Source organism: Bactrocera tryoni, chromosome 2 (genome assembly GCF_016617805.1).
Source record: "Bactrocera tryoni isolate S06 chromosome 2, CSIRO_BtryS06_freeze2, whole genome shotgun sequence".
NCBI classification, from domain to species: domain Eukaryota; kingdom Metazoa; phylum Arthropoda; class Insecta; order Diptera; family Tephritidae; genus Bactrocera; species Bactrocera tryoni.
Window position 1 is genome coordinate 943,783 of NC_052500.1, and position 13,956 is coordinate 957,738.

Sequence of the window (13,956 nt, forward strand, 5' to 3'; positions counted from 1 at the left end):
ATGAACCAGCACATATGTAGTTATGCATACTTACATACATACATGAAAACAAAAATACAAAATGGTATAGACATATGTACATAAATAAGGCTCGCTGAGTTCCATCGTCTTTAAAATCGTTAAATCCTAAACCATACTAACATACATAGAATTTATATAATTTCGAATCGATTTTCAATGCTGCAAAGAGATAGATATACAAACAATATACTATATATACAACATATGCGTATGTATGTACATGAATAAATGTATGCACTTCTGTGCGTATGATCTGCTACAAGTTGTAAATTATATAAAAAATTGATTAAACACCATAAAGATTATACACACACACACACACACTATGTATAGAGGTATTAGTAAATAGGAGTTCTAAAATCTTAAATGAAAAAAATTTAATAAACCAATGCATAAGAAAAAATTGAGAAATTTAAAAGATAATTTCAAAGTATGTAGGTGTTTTGTGTGTGATGAGGAAAGATGTAAATATTATTAATAATTGTATGGATATATATTATAATTAAATTGACGTAAAATTTAATTGAAATAAATGAAAAGAATATTAAACATTAAATAACGGCATTCTTAGCTTCTTATTGTTAGGCTCTTGTTGTTGTTTATGTTTGTGTTGGGACTCCAACAAAACGTTCTTCTACGTTCACTGGGCGATCACAGTGTGCCCAGTTCAATCCTTCGTGTTCTCCGATCTATCTAGCTTGGTATACGAATTTCAGATCAGGTATACACATTTTAACTCTCAGCAGAGAATTGCGTAAATGTTAAATTAAACCTTTTTGCGTATAAATTTGCAGTTTTCATTTAGGGCACTTCGTCCTGAAAAAATACACCATTTAATAAGAGAAACGGGGAAGGAGGCTACAATATAAATAAGAAATAAATTATTTAACATCCTCTGGCTTCGGCTCTAAAAGGATGTTATTTTGCACCAAAGACACAAACCCGCAAAATATCCCACTATTTGGATAATCACGAAACTGAGGAATTCCAGAGCAACCGGAGATTTGACTTTAGTACATACATACATATATGTACATATATAGTAAGTTTTATCAGTTTGGTTCGACATCCTCTGGTCTGATAATGATTGTATCTGGTCCGAAGCCTAAAAAATTTGGAAATATGCGACTGTCGGACAACCATCAGATTTGAATACAATCGAGAACTTATATAAAAACGTTAAGGAAAAGATTGGACAAGTTAAATCGAAAAATAAGAAGGAACTCTGAAGAAATTTTTATAATTTGTATTTTACCTTTTTTATGTATTGTTTTTGTTTTAATATTTTTAGTGCTACCAATAGCACTTGACATGAAGTAAATAATAAAAATATATATTAGCTGAATTGAAATCGAATTCATATGTTTTTAGAACAGAAAATTAGTAATATGGTTGGTTCTATTTTATTATCCGTAACTGTCTATATACGCATAATATACATATGTATGTACATACCTGTATATACATATATTTAGTATTATAAGCACACAAACAAGTAAGTTCAGGAGGAAGCGAACAACACCAAAGTTTTCAATCCAAACTGATGACATTTTCAATTGTGAATGTGTAAAAAAGCAATTACTAATAAATGAACAGCTTGAAGAACAAATTCGTATCTACTCAGCACACACATACATACATTACTCGGCTATTTGGCCTACTTCACGCCCACTCTTTTAAATTATTAGTCGTTCATTTAGCCACCGACAAGAGTTTTGAAAAGTCTAATCTCTAATTCCTGGTTTTTAGGTTATGGCACTCTTCCGGAGAAAACCGACATTTATACATTAACCTACTATAACTACAACCACACATATCCCTACACTACACCGAGTCAATTCCAAACCATGGCAGAACTATCTCCTAAATAGACGGGACTGGTTTTCGGTTTATGGTTTTTTTAACATGATAGTGTCTTCCGAATTGGCAAAAGTGAAAGAAACAGATATCGTCTGTCTAATGTCGCTAACGCCTTATTTGTTAATTCATAACCTTAAAATTAATAGCTAAGGAATTTATTTAAATCACCATTTTTATTATCCTCTCATTGAAATAGTCGAGCCGTTGCTCGTTACATTTAAAATATTGGGTAGTGGAAAAAGTCTTTTCGTATTTCTAATCAAATTTCAACCTTTTTTATATTTATAATAATAAATAAATAAACAAATATATTCCATTTTGTCGACCACTTTTTGTCATTTATCCGCTAGAGTCATTATTCCATCAGTGTAAATCGAAATTTCGAAATACGAAAAGACTTTTTCGACTACCCAATATATGTACTATATATGTGAGCACTTTGGGATATGGCAATCCTATTCAGATACTTGTTATTAATCGCAAGATAAACGGCAATGTTCTGGCTGAGTGTGTTCTACTTGCGCGAAAGACTTTGCCTTCCGTGAATCACGACGACAATCGGAATGGTCTTCTTATCGCTTAGCATCTTATTCGTAGTTATCAGGCGAACGATTATGTACACACGTTTTGTAAACATAAATAACCATTGTGGAGCTTCTGACATCCATTACTGTCAGCTACTGGCTATTGGCGAAATCTTGGTTGGCATTGCGGCATCACTTGTCGGCGACAAAACCATACTCGCTCATAATTAAGGCAATTGTGGCAATTGTGTTCCGATGACAGAGCACTACAGACTCATTTGAGTTTTTCAATTATAAAATCGGACGGACTGTTAAACGATATTAAAAGCGGTAAGGAAGCAGATGAGAAGCGTGAGCGCATTGGAACGGTTGTACGAGTGAACTATTATAGTGCTTATATCCCACTAGCATATGCTTTGACAGCGGGGGGGGAGTGAAGAGCAAAAATAATACGCAGATGTGTCTACCAAAGAATTTAAATGGTTCCACGATCCAGAAAATCGCAACAACTGTCGGTAATATGGATGAGGGACTTTGAAACACAACTATTTTATTAAAGGAATGTTTCGTTTTGTGACTTTTAGGTAATATACTATGCTTGAACTTTGGCATCATGCTCGGCATCACGCCAGCCCATATTAGACTCTATATGGACGAAAGGACCCCCTTGAACCGCGTCGCCGACGATGTTGAAGCAACTTGGATCAGCAGTAGTATTTTTGCAAGCGCTGCTTTGAGCTCAATCGTATGCGGTTTCATTGTGGGAAAAATTGGACCCAAAGCGGTGCTTCTTCTCAGCGGTCTGCTTCAAATCGTAAGCTACCAATTTCATTGCTGCCTTCTCAATCATGAACTCAAACTGCCTCATTTTTTCGTACATATCAGTCCAGTTGGTTTTGTATGCATTTCGCATTCGACATCTTACACATCTATTCGTCCCGCATTATGGCTGGAACGGCTGCTGGCGCCGCCCTCATAGCGTTACCCATATTCATAGCGGAGATATCTGAGGAGACCAATAGCGGTGCCCTAATTGTGACTATTGAACAGTGGCGCACAATGGGTTCACTTATCGGTTTTTTGCTTGGCCAACACTTGCAATACGATTATGTGGCGGTAGTGGCGGTGTGTATCTCCTGCGCCTTTACCATGATGTTCCCGTTTAGTCAGGAGAGCCCGTACTTCTACATGCGGAAGGGTGATGTAAGCAGGCTAGAGAAGTCTTTGCGCTGGTTTCGAGGTGTGCGTAGTATAAACGATCGCAACCGACCTGAGTTCTTACGCGAATTGGAAGATTTCAAAAGCAACATGGAGAATCATTTTATAGCAGAAGAGCACGTGCCTCGTGCGTATTTGTGTAAGACCACGCTCTGCACTCTGGTGTTGTTTGTGGGTGTGCATTTGAGTGGTATCTACGTGATATTAGCCTGGTCGGATCTGATATTTATAGATGACGTCTTCGTTCAGTTTCCCACGGACGTAAGTGCTTTGATTTTCGCGCTCGTACAGTTTGTGGCAGCTACAATGAGTGTTTGGCTCGCCCCAATAGTGAGGAGAAGGGTGAGTTTTTCGTTAATAGTGATGGGAATCTGAGAGCTCATGGGCTTTCGTTTCAGATTCTCTTACTTATTTCGGCACTGATCTGTGGCTTTGCTTCGATTTGTTTGGCGGTTTGCATGGCGTTAGAAGTGAACGGTCAATTGCGATGGGTCGCCTCCGTGTTATTGCTGCTACATGTGTTTTTTGCTAACTTGGGCTTGTATCCGTTAATTTTTCTAATTCCTCGTGAAATGCTAGCCACGAAGGTTTGTAAAAAGGCAGAGGTTTGATTGAACAAGGTTTCTGCATAGCATTTTTCAATCGCTTTGTTTTAAAATACGGTTTCTCCAATGGAGTATAGCAGTTTCGAATTATCGAATCAGAAACCTATTTGTCCAAATCTTCTGTTCATCATTTGTTTTTCGTTTGCAGTTGCGCGTTACCTTAACGAGTCTTTCCTGGGGCCTCTCATGGCTAATGACTTTTATTTTGATACAGGTTAGTTACAACAGTTGCTGTGAACAGTTACAGTTATTACATTGTGATGAGATTAAATTTATTGTACAAGTATTTCCATTCGAAAAGTATTTTCAGTCTTTTGAAACGACATTCGGACTCTATGGATATTTCATCATCTTTGGTGTTGGTTGTGTCAGCGTTGCGCTCTTAGCTCTATTCGCGCTTCCGGAGACGCTAGGAAAATCACTCGAAGAGGTACAAAATAGGTGTGGGCTCGAAAGTCAGGCGGGGATTTCGAAAAACAATGTGCCACAGCTTGGACAAATCCATTTAGAGCGATACTAAGGTACTTATACTAATCATGAGCCAAGACAGTTTTGTATGTTAGAAATATGTAAATCATACAAATACAAATATTTTTTTTAAGAAAAATAAAATGTTGTGTAATATAATGATAATAGTTCATTAAATAAATAGAAAAAAGTTCAAATTGGTTTTATACGGGTGATTTGGCGGAGGAGGGTTGGCAGTAAAGCGAACCATCTTATTCTATAAGCTTAGGCCGGAAATATTGTTTATTCGTTCAATTCTACGACTTTTTGCGTTATGATATACACCATTTTGAATTCTGGTTTACTTGCTGTATAGTCGTTGTGGGCAATTCCTAATGAAAAAAAATATACATGTATATTCTGACAGCTCGCGTGACTGGCTTACAAAAGACCAAATTCACATTAAGCTTCTATGCTTTGCATGCATGTATGTATGTATGCACGGAGCAGATGTCAAATGGTGTTTAAGTATATATCGAGCCTTTACCGCCATTTTAGCGTAAGCGACAAAAACCAAACTTTACAGGAGAAGGTTTTTTTAAATACTTTTAACCATTAATGTGGTAGTAATTTAAAATTTCTCATACATTAATGCTTTTCAGACATTTACAGTTATAATTGAAAAAAAAAAAATAAAATTAATAAGTATTTGTGCTATTTATGGCGCTTACATTTTTTTTGCTGTTCCAATCTAAGGTTATTTTGGCGTTTACGATAAAAATATCTATTAAAGTAACTAAGTCTAAGGAACTGTATTTGGTAAATAAATACGTATTTTTGAAGGTTTTTAATGAAATAGTTATAATTATAACTGAAAAATATATTTATTTATATAAAATATTTGAAATATTTGTTAAACTTATGCTATGTATTTACAAAATAAAGGTTTTCTTTAACTTAACACCACGTATTATTCCTCTTGGAATCCTCTTGGAATAATACGTGGTGTTAAGAGGAGTGGTGATATTAACTGCATAGTTTCCTTTATTCGGGAGTATAAAAAACAATAGCATACAAAAACAAATATCACATAAATAATGTAAATGAGAGAATATTATATGCAATAAAATTTCAATAACCAAAATTAAAATATAATACATACCTTAGCTGCTGGAGTCGACATTGTTGATTTATTTGATAACTGTTGTGTTTACTATCTACAGTACGATTATAACTCAATTAACACAAAATTTGATTATGCGTCAAACTATTTTTAAACAAAAATCCAATGAGAACGATGTTTGTTTCATCAAACCTTTCATGGAAATAAACGTGTGACGACAGGTACAAGAATGGTTTGCATATACGAGTAGTAAACACCGTTAAGTCAAGCACTCATGTCGATTGCGATCACAAGTATTGTCGCTTGCACGACATGAAATTGTGCGCAAGGCACTTAAGATAAAAACGCTAGGTGTCGCTTACGTTAAGGTTGTATGTATGTAAAATGTATGTATTTACGATAATTTTAGCACTTGCTTTAACTTTATAACGTTTTTTTTTGGAGATAAACATCAACAGGGATAGGTCCGTTACGTCTTAAATTACTAGTTTCTATAAAAAACTCATTTTCGAAAAAATTGTCGCTTACGCTAAAATGGCGGTAAAGGCTCGATATGCATATGTATATGTATGTATGTATACTGTAATGCGATGTATGTAAGCGGAATATTCCATCAAACATTGCACCGAGGTAATCTCAATGAAAGATGAGGGAAAAAAGTCTGAAGGAAAGCGAACACAAAGTAGTATGTGAATCAGCCATTATTTTCGATTGTTATTCCACAAAACCTCAAACAACGAAAGCGAAAATGATAACAACAACCAAGCCATAACCACTTAATTTCACCATTATGCGATTGTAAATTAGTTTGTAACTTCATAGAGAACATCCGTCAACGTTTCGCCGTCTCATTGTTTGTGGTCGATCCGATCGGGTCATAATTATTTAAATCGTTTATCTTTCGGTTAGATATTACGGTAATTAACGAGGATTTCACCCTATCGTAGGAGGTTGTTAGCTGCTCATCTATGTAGTGTATTATATCATACGTGAGGGCTTTAGACGAACGGGTAATTTTGCACGGGTTGCGATAAGAGCGATATCACAGGTGTATGGGTGTACAGGTGTATGGGTGTGCAAGTGTATTGCTGCGCGCTTAAGTGCTTAGGCAAACATGTACGGCAACTTTTATTCTTTGTTAATCCTTTGCACATCACCGACTTCAACAGATCATAGCTGGTCTGAAAATAAGACCGTAAAACCGCGCTACACCCAAAGGCAGCACCTCACAGTTAGCTGACAGCTCGCCGAGTGCAGATGGCAACACATTAGAAATAGCTAAGCAAATTTTTAGCAAAACGCACAGCAAGAATAAGCTAGCTGAACGAAACCGAGAAATGGGACAAGCTTTTAGCTGAGCGCTGAGATTTAAAATTCCATTCAAATACTTAACGAGTTGTGGATTAGAGTTGAAAGTAGTGGAAAATTTTTGTATTTTGCTTCGATCTTTTTGGGCAAGTGAATGTGCGTTTGTCAGTTCAAGTTGTTGAGAAGAAAGTTACTCGGCGCCGAAAGATGACGGACGGAAATCAATCGAAATACCAGTACTTGGTTGGAATATGTGGTTAGTATGGAGCGATTGCATTGTCGTTGCTCCTTCGACAAATGTCACCAAATCAATTACATTCCTTCTCTCCGGCGTAATTTTTATTATTATATATATTTGTTTTGCGTTTTGATTTTTAAATCCACTTCAAAAATTAAGTGAGCTTGTCGCGTAAATATAAATATTCAAAGTAACGCAGTGCAACCGGTTTTTAAGCACATACTAGTCGGTTGGCAAAATTTAAGAATTTAAAAATTTGTTTCTAAAGTGGCCTCAGTGTGGCGGTCAAGGTCGTGCGCAACATTAATTCACCGTGCATTCGATATTTGCAAATAGTACCAGAGCGAATTGACAATAGCCACGAATTGGGAGAATGTCACTGCAGTGCGCTGCAGATTGCAAGGCGCATGGCAGATTTTCATAAGTGGTAGATAAGCAACGAAACTAGTTAAAAGTCCATAAGTGATACTCAAATTCTTTTAATTTGTTACTGATAGTCGCCATAATCTTCATACTCTACACTCTAAGTGCCTTCGTTGAGGGCTTTCGTCCAAAGATGTGTAAACTCGCAGCTCTGTACTTGGGGCATTGCGAGTGAGCACGTGAGGGTGGGGGGAGGTTTGATTTCCTGATGTTTTACAACGACGCAAATTCTAACGGTGGAATGAAAGTGTACACTTCAAATGTCTGGTGCTAAAAGGTAAGGGTTGCGACACAATCTCTACATTGAGCGTAACAGTTCATATTAGGGCTCCAATAAAATCCTTCTCACAAGGTTTTGACTGCATTTGGTCTGTCAGGTATTTCGGATTCAGTGCGATGTGTTTTAAGGCTTCCCAATGACATCTTTTTCGAAAATAATAAATTTAATTCAGAAGAAATTCGACTAGTCGCAGTAGTAGGATTATTCAAATAGACTCAATGCTACGACTAATGAAATATTGTTAATCGGTTAATATTCATATGAACGGTTATAAACTCGATATTCGAATAGTCGGTTTTTTTTTTAAGAGTGTAGACATATAGTCCGGCCTATTTATCTTTATATTTTAAATTTTATTCTCATGCCCTTAGAATCAAAGATATTGGAGAGGAACAACCCAGTGATTTAATAAGTGTTCTTAATTTACCATGAAGAGGACCAGAACGGTTAGATACAGTTTTTATCAAACTTAGTGAAATCAACAAAGTGAAACTTGGATTTGGTAAACATTTCCTAAGTAGCCATGAAGACAAATTATATAAAATATGCTGACAAAAGTTCAATTACACTATTTCTCTAATGATCTGAATAAATTTCTGGACAATTTAGGAAATCATAGTGATAGGGAAATTGGTTTCACCTGGATCAAGGTCGGTGGGATCGTCACATGATGGCAGATTGCTGAGAGATGTCGACGAGAGCAAATCTTACAAAATCGTTTATAGATTCATGAATTGTTAGCACTAATATGTACATATATTTAAAATCATATAAGATTGATGGCAACAAAAGAATTACCATAAATGGTATTATAATATAATAACAATACCAACATAGACACACAGGGGGCTTGAATGTGAATAAATCGTTTGAGTTGAATTAATCAGTATAGATAATTTCAATATTTTAAAATGTATTATGTCATAAATCTCTAAGATCTTTTTGGGATAATTTGCTGCATTCTACAAATAAATTTGTGTATTCTATTAAAAATATTTTTTTTTATCAGGCTATGATCTTCAAGAGGATCATAAACTTCTTTTTAGCTCAAATACATAAATCATACGTATTCATTTCACCAACATCATAAACGAAATGGGTTTTGCAATCTAAGTTATTTATTAGGCGGATAATCTATATGACATTCACTTTTTTATATTTTCCTCTCTTTCTCTCCCCAAACATCTTCATTTCACTTCTTGGGTTCTCCTTTTCAACAGCAAATATTATGACGATATCATATGGCGGCTTCTCTGGCTGGCCATCTGCCAGCTTCGTGGAACTGCAGTCCAAAGATAGTCCGCTCGAGACTGGGCCTATGTCGAGTTCGGATGTTGGTTGGGTGGGTTCTATAATTTGCGTGGGAGGTGTCCTAGGTACGATATTTTGTTCGTGGTTTGCTGATCGTTATGGGCGTAAAAAGTGCATGCTGTTGGTGGCGTTACCCTCATTGGTAAGTAAATACTTAAGCAAGTCATACTGGTAGCACCCTCTAATACTAACTAATCCAAATACAACTGATTTGAAACTACTTAATAATCTATCAATAGTTTTTGTTGTAGCTAAATTTGTATATACATTTTCAATTTTCCTAGATCGGTTGGTGGATTATACCCTTTGCTACTACGCCGACTCATCTTTGCATTGCACGTGTCTTCGGTGGTTTTGCTGGAGGTGGCATATTTACTGTTCTACCAATCTATACTGCCGAATTGGCGCAAGATCAGTGAGTATGAGGCTTCCTGTGTTATTATGGCAATCGTAATGTTTTTCTAAACAGTGTTCGCGGTATTTTGGGGACAGTTCTTATGTTAACATTTAATTTCGGCATACTCTGTGCATTCGTTCTGGGCAACTTCTTTACCTATGATAAGGTGGCTTGGATCCTTTCATCGCTGAGCATTGTGTTTCTGCTATGCTTTCCATTTTTGAAAGAAACTCCTCAACACCTTTTAAATAAAAATAAAATCAAGGTATGTTACCCAAGTTCAGTATTGCGGGATAAATAGGTTACCCCCGCAAAAAACCATATATACATACAGAAAATAATAAATTAGTCCTTTTTTCATGATCTTAATATTAATTTGTTAAATTCCAGAAAGCTGAGAAATCACTGAAATACTTTCGTAATATACGAGCACTGTCACACGAGTGGCCTGAAGACTTCAAATTTGAATTGGATAAACTGAAGGCGGATGTTAAACAGAAAGACGACAATGACGAAAGTAATGCGATAACCTGGAAGGATATAAGTAAGTGCTGCAGAATTTGTCTCTGAATTACATAATTTCTAAAAATTAAAATGTTCTTCGGATAATTCAAATATAGACAATCTAACAACACGTAAAGCATTCCTGATTGGTATTGGCATTATGACATTGATGTCGTTTTCTGGTTGTTTTGCTATGCTCAACTATTCGGCGAACATTTTTAAAGAGTCTGGCTCTAGTCTTTCGCCCACATTGTCTGCAATAATTGTAGGCGTACTTCAATTGGTCGGATCCTACATGTCAACGCTTTTGGTGGAACGCGCTGGTAGGAAGGTGAGTAAAAATTTCAAAAACTAATCAATTAAAAAATCGATAAACGATAAAATATCGGGTATCTTGAACTGTTATATACACTAAGTTAAGTGCTGCTGAAGTTAATGGCATTCCTATATTTACAGTCTTTACTGCTAATTTCAACCACTGGAGTTGCCTTGGGCCACATTATATTCGGTGTGTACTCTTATCTCGATGTGCTCGGCTACGACGTTCGTGGATTCTCTTGGTTGTCAATCTTCAGCTTCTCATTTACAATATTCATAGCGAGCTTGGGCTTGTTGGGGCTGCCCTACCTGATTATAGCGGAAATAATGCCACCGAAACTGCGCAGCATGGGCTCCATGATCGGCGTGATTCAGTTGTGGATCACCACTTTAATTATACTAAAGGTACGTTCTACGAATAAACTATCATACCCCTGTCAAACATACTCTATCATAACTGCTTATATATGTTTTTCTTAGTGTTTACCGTTAATGATCGAAGTGTTGGGTATGCACGGGATGGTCTTTGTCTTCGCCGGTGTATGCATTGCTGGCATCATATGCATCTATCTGTTTATACCTGAGACCAAAGGAAAAACCATCGAGGAAATCCTGGAGAGTTTATAGTATTAAGTTAGTACTATTGTTTATTTGTAATAAATTGATGTTCCTAGGTATTTAGTTTAAATTTGAGCAAAGCTATATTTGGGCTTGTTTTGTCAAGTATTTAGACCATATTTAACTAAGGCATTGTAGAGATGTCACTCAAATGGGCAAATGTAGCTTTTAAGATTATTTGTTTTTGTTATACAATGCATACAAGGTGTATTCCAAAGTAAACAGGACTTAAAAAAACAGAACAAATGGTTTTTTCGGCAAAATCAATTTATTTTATTCAAAATAGTCTCCTTCTGCTTCAAAACAGCTTTTTGCACGTCGGACGGGTGTTTTAGCTCGTTGGCCGGTATGGCCGCCAGTATGCCGGTGCAAGCCGGCCTCTACGTCTGCATAACGCCTTCCTTTCCAAGGCAAATATATTTTTCCGAAGAGGAAGAAATTGCATGGTGCCATATCAGGTGAATACAAATCAGCATTGTCTTCACTTTTGACTTCTCCATGCGCGATTCGTCATTTATGTCTCACGACCACTTTGAAAACGTTGAATCCACTCGTTGACTCTGCTACGGGATAGGCAATCATCGCCATAAACTGTTTTCATCAATTGAAACGTTTCGGTAAAAGTTTTACCAATTTGAAAACAAAATTTAATGTTGGATCTTTGTTCGAAACTCATTTCCGCAGCGATAACACAAACATACTGACGCTTAAAACGCAATAACTTCACTTCCAATCAATGAAATGTCATGAAGATAGCAGATTCGAACGCACCAGTCGACATATATATTACGCCACAAGGGGCGCTAGATTCATAAAGTCCTGTTTGCTTTGGAAAGCACCTTGTATATTGCAATATACGATAATAGACTGGGGTTTGACTAAGCCTTTGTTGATATAAACTCATTATAGTTTTCGTTAAATGCGAACATTCATGGAACAGAGGCTCGTGAGTATCCGAAGAAATATATCTGTACATCAACCCCGATGTGAGACTGTTGTGGCCGATTATTTTGTATAATGAGTGATGTGTCTTATATTCCAAGGTAGCTTGAAAGGATTCCCACTGGCTCTATGGAGATTTCTGCGGGCAGCTAAACTTGTTTCCTCACACTCAAAGAAATGAAATGCAGCATTTTTGATATTAATTGTTTATTTTTTGTTTTGTTTTTGTTTTAAATATATTCATATAATACAAAGTTTCGCAACATAGCATTCACAATATTTTATAGCGATAATTATTTATATAATTATATATTTATACCACACATATAATATTTGTTGTATAATGTTGGGGAATTCGTTTGATTGTATTTGCATTATTATTACTGTTATATTGTATATGTATGTATAATTATTATGCATTATTACTAACTTAATAAGTAATTTATTTACTTATTTATTTACATTTTTGTATTTGTATTTGTTATTGGCGTGCATTTATAAATGTAATCATAAAACTAGAATACTACATCACAGTAATTTTCAACACACAAAAAATAAGAGAGAAAACAAACAAACTAAAAAATCCTATTACTTGTGTATGTGCCAACATTTGAAGGTTATGTGGCGGCTAATTCAGCGCTTTGCCATAACTGATATTTGGAAGAACAATGTGTTTCATTGTGTCAGGACCACGAATAAAAGCATATAGATACATATGTATGTATGTGTGTAACTAGTTGTTGGAGAACGAAACTTCGCTGTTTTGTTTGGGCGTTCGGCTTTTTTATTCTTGAATACTTCATTTGTGATTTACTGGGCAGCAGAGCGATGCTTTCAATTTTAACCGCCATAAAATTTTCATTAAAATAGTGTTGACATACATACATTACACATATTAAAAACAAGGTTTCTTAAAAATGAAAGTATGTGTAAATTTAAAAAACATAGTTCTGCATTATTTATGTACTAGGATGTATGAAAGCAGGTGTCTTGGACATCCGACGAAGATTGTTCGTCGATTCTTAAAAACCGTGATTCTGAACACCAAACTGAAATCAGCATTTTAAATTAAAATTGTGTTAAACGGGAAATGAAATCACATCACCAACGGGTGTGGCCGAAACAGTTTCCACGTGTGCCGAATACACACATAAGTGGACGTGGCGAAATTCTATTTGGGATCGTGTTACAAAATTTTTTTGTGATTTTTCGTTTGCTTTTATTCGTTAAGCTCACTGGACTTTCGAATATCACGTTTTGGGGCAGCGGAAGTAGCGCAGCACCGCGTAGCCGAGACAGCGGAATACCACGAAGAACATCATTAAAACAAGCGTGTTGAGCCAAAGCGGTGAGGTGGAGTTTTGTGCCTTGAGTATCTCCTCGTATGGAATGAATGTGGTCGTCGTGTCACCACTTTTACAGAATTCAAAGCTACTAGGGTTGCCACAACTAAGAGTTATTAAAAGAGAAGCGAAAGGATTTTCAATTTGTAGAAATGTGAAATTTAAGCGTTCGCTTACCTTATCACTGGTCCTTCGCGAAACTCTAAAATCTGCATATTCTGATATGCGTAGTGTATCATTGAGGTGTAGCGGATCCAGCTGAGCCCCTCGGGGATGCGTGTCGACAAATAGCCGCCGAATAGTTGTGTCGCCAGTGTGTAGAGTGCGCTCAATGTGATGCTGACATTCATATCCATGCAACAGGCGCCGATGAAGAAGCCCACACTTTGCGCCACAATTGTGTTAAGCAGCAAAAAGACCAACATCAAGGAGAAGAGTTTGAAGCTGCAAAGTAGCGAATTTTCATTATAATATTG

At 36.2% G+C, this 13,956-nt stretch overlaps 3 protein-coding genes across 11 annotated transcripts in view; 2 read left to right on the forward strand and 1 right to left on the reverse strand.

The window, feature by feature from the left end:
* Positions 1 to 2,416: 2,416 nt before the first annotated feature.
* LOC120767537 (facilitated trehalose transporter Tret1) lies at positions 2,417 to 4,845 on the forward strand. Of its 2 annotated transcripts, XM_040093641.1 has the most exons (7): positions 2,417 to 2,735; positions 2,814 to 2,920; positions 2,990 to 3,219; positions 3,291 to 3,965; positions 4,022 to 4,210; positions 4,377 to 4,442; positions 4,530 to 4,845. In XM_040093641.1, exons 2-7 carry the CDS (start codon positions 2,863 to 2,865, stop codon positions 4,746 to 4,748), a joined length of 1,437 nt encoding a protein of 478 aa, XP_039949575.1. In that variant the 5' UTR covers positions 2,417 to 2,735; positions 2,814 to 2,862; the 3' UTR covers positions 4,749 to 4,845. The 2 variants fall into 2 exon arrangements, with proteins under 2 accessions (XP_039949575.1, XP_039949576.1); XM_040093642.1 differs by having other exon boundaries at positions 2,417 to 2,920; positions 4,539 to 4,845.
* Positions 4,846 to 6,972: 2,127 nt separating this feature from the next.
* On the forward strand, positions 6,973 to 12,681 carry LOC120767683 (facilitated trehalose transporter Tret1). 2 transcript variants are annotated; one of them, XM_040093874.1, is made up of 10 exons: positions 7,369 to 7,771; positions 7,842 to 8,044; positions 9,268 to 9,500; positions 9,643 to 9,773; positions 9,828 to 10,020; positions 10,146 to 10,299; positions 10,376 to 10,590; positions 10,716 to 10,982; positions 11,058 to 11,210; positions 12,105 to 12,681. In XM_040093874.1, exons 3-9 carry the CDS (start codon positions 9,276 to 9,278, stop codon positions 11,202 to 11,204), a joined length of 1,332 nt encoding a protein of 443 aa, XP_039949808.1. In that variant the 5' UTR covers positions 7,369 to 7,771; positions 7,842 to 8,044; positions 9,268 to 9,275; the 3' UTR covers positions 11,205 to 11,210; positions 12,105 to 12,681. The 2 variants fall into 2 exon arrangements, with proteins under 2 accessions (XP_039949807.1, XP_039949808.1); XM_040093873.1 differs by lacking the exons at positions 7,369 to 7,771; positions 7,842 to 8,044 and adding an exon at positions 6,973 to 7,362.
* A 217-nt stretch (positions 12,682 to 12,898) lies between these two features.
* LOC120767682 (probable ATP-dependent permease) overlaps positions 12,899 to 13,956 on the reverse strand; it is a 28,632-nt gene continuing 27,574 nt past the window's right edge. For 5 of the 7 annotated variants that reach the window (XM_040093870.1, XM_040093872.1, XM_040093867.1 and 2 more), the window contains exons 8-9: positions 13,658 to 13,924; positions 13,388 to 13,586 (exon numbers count right to left, since the gene is read on the reverse strand). In XM_040093870.1, the coding sequence (XP_039949804.1) occupies positions 13,388 to 13,586; positions 13,658 to 13,924 (466 nt within the window). Of the gene's footprint in view, positions 13,587 to 13,657; positions 13,925 to 13,956 lie in introns of all 7 variants that reach the window. The other 2 variants (XR_005704711.1, XM_040093866.1) reach the window with 2 other exon arrangements.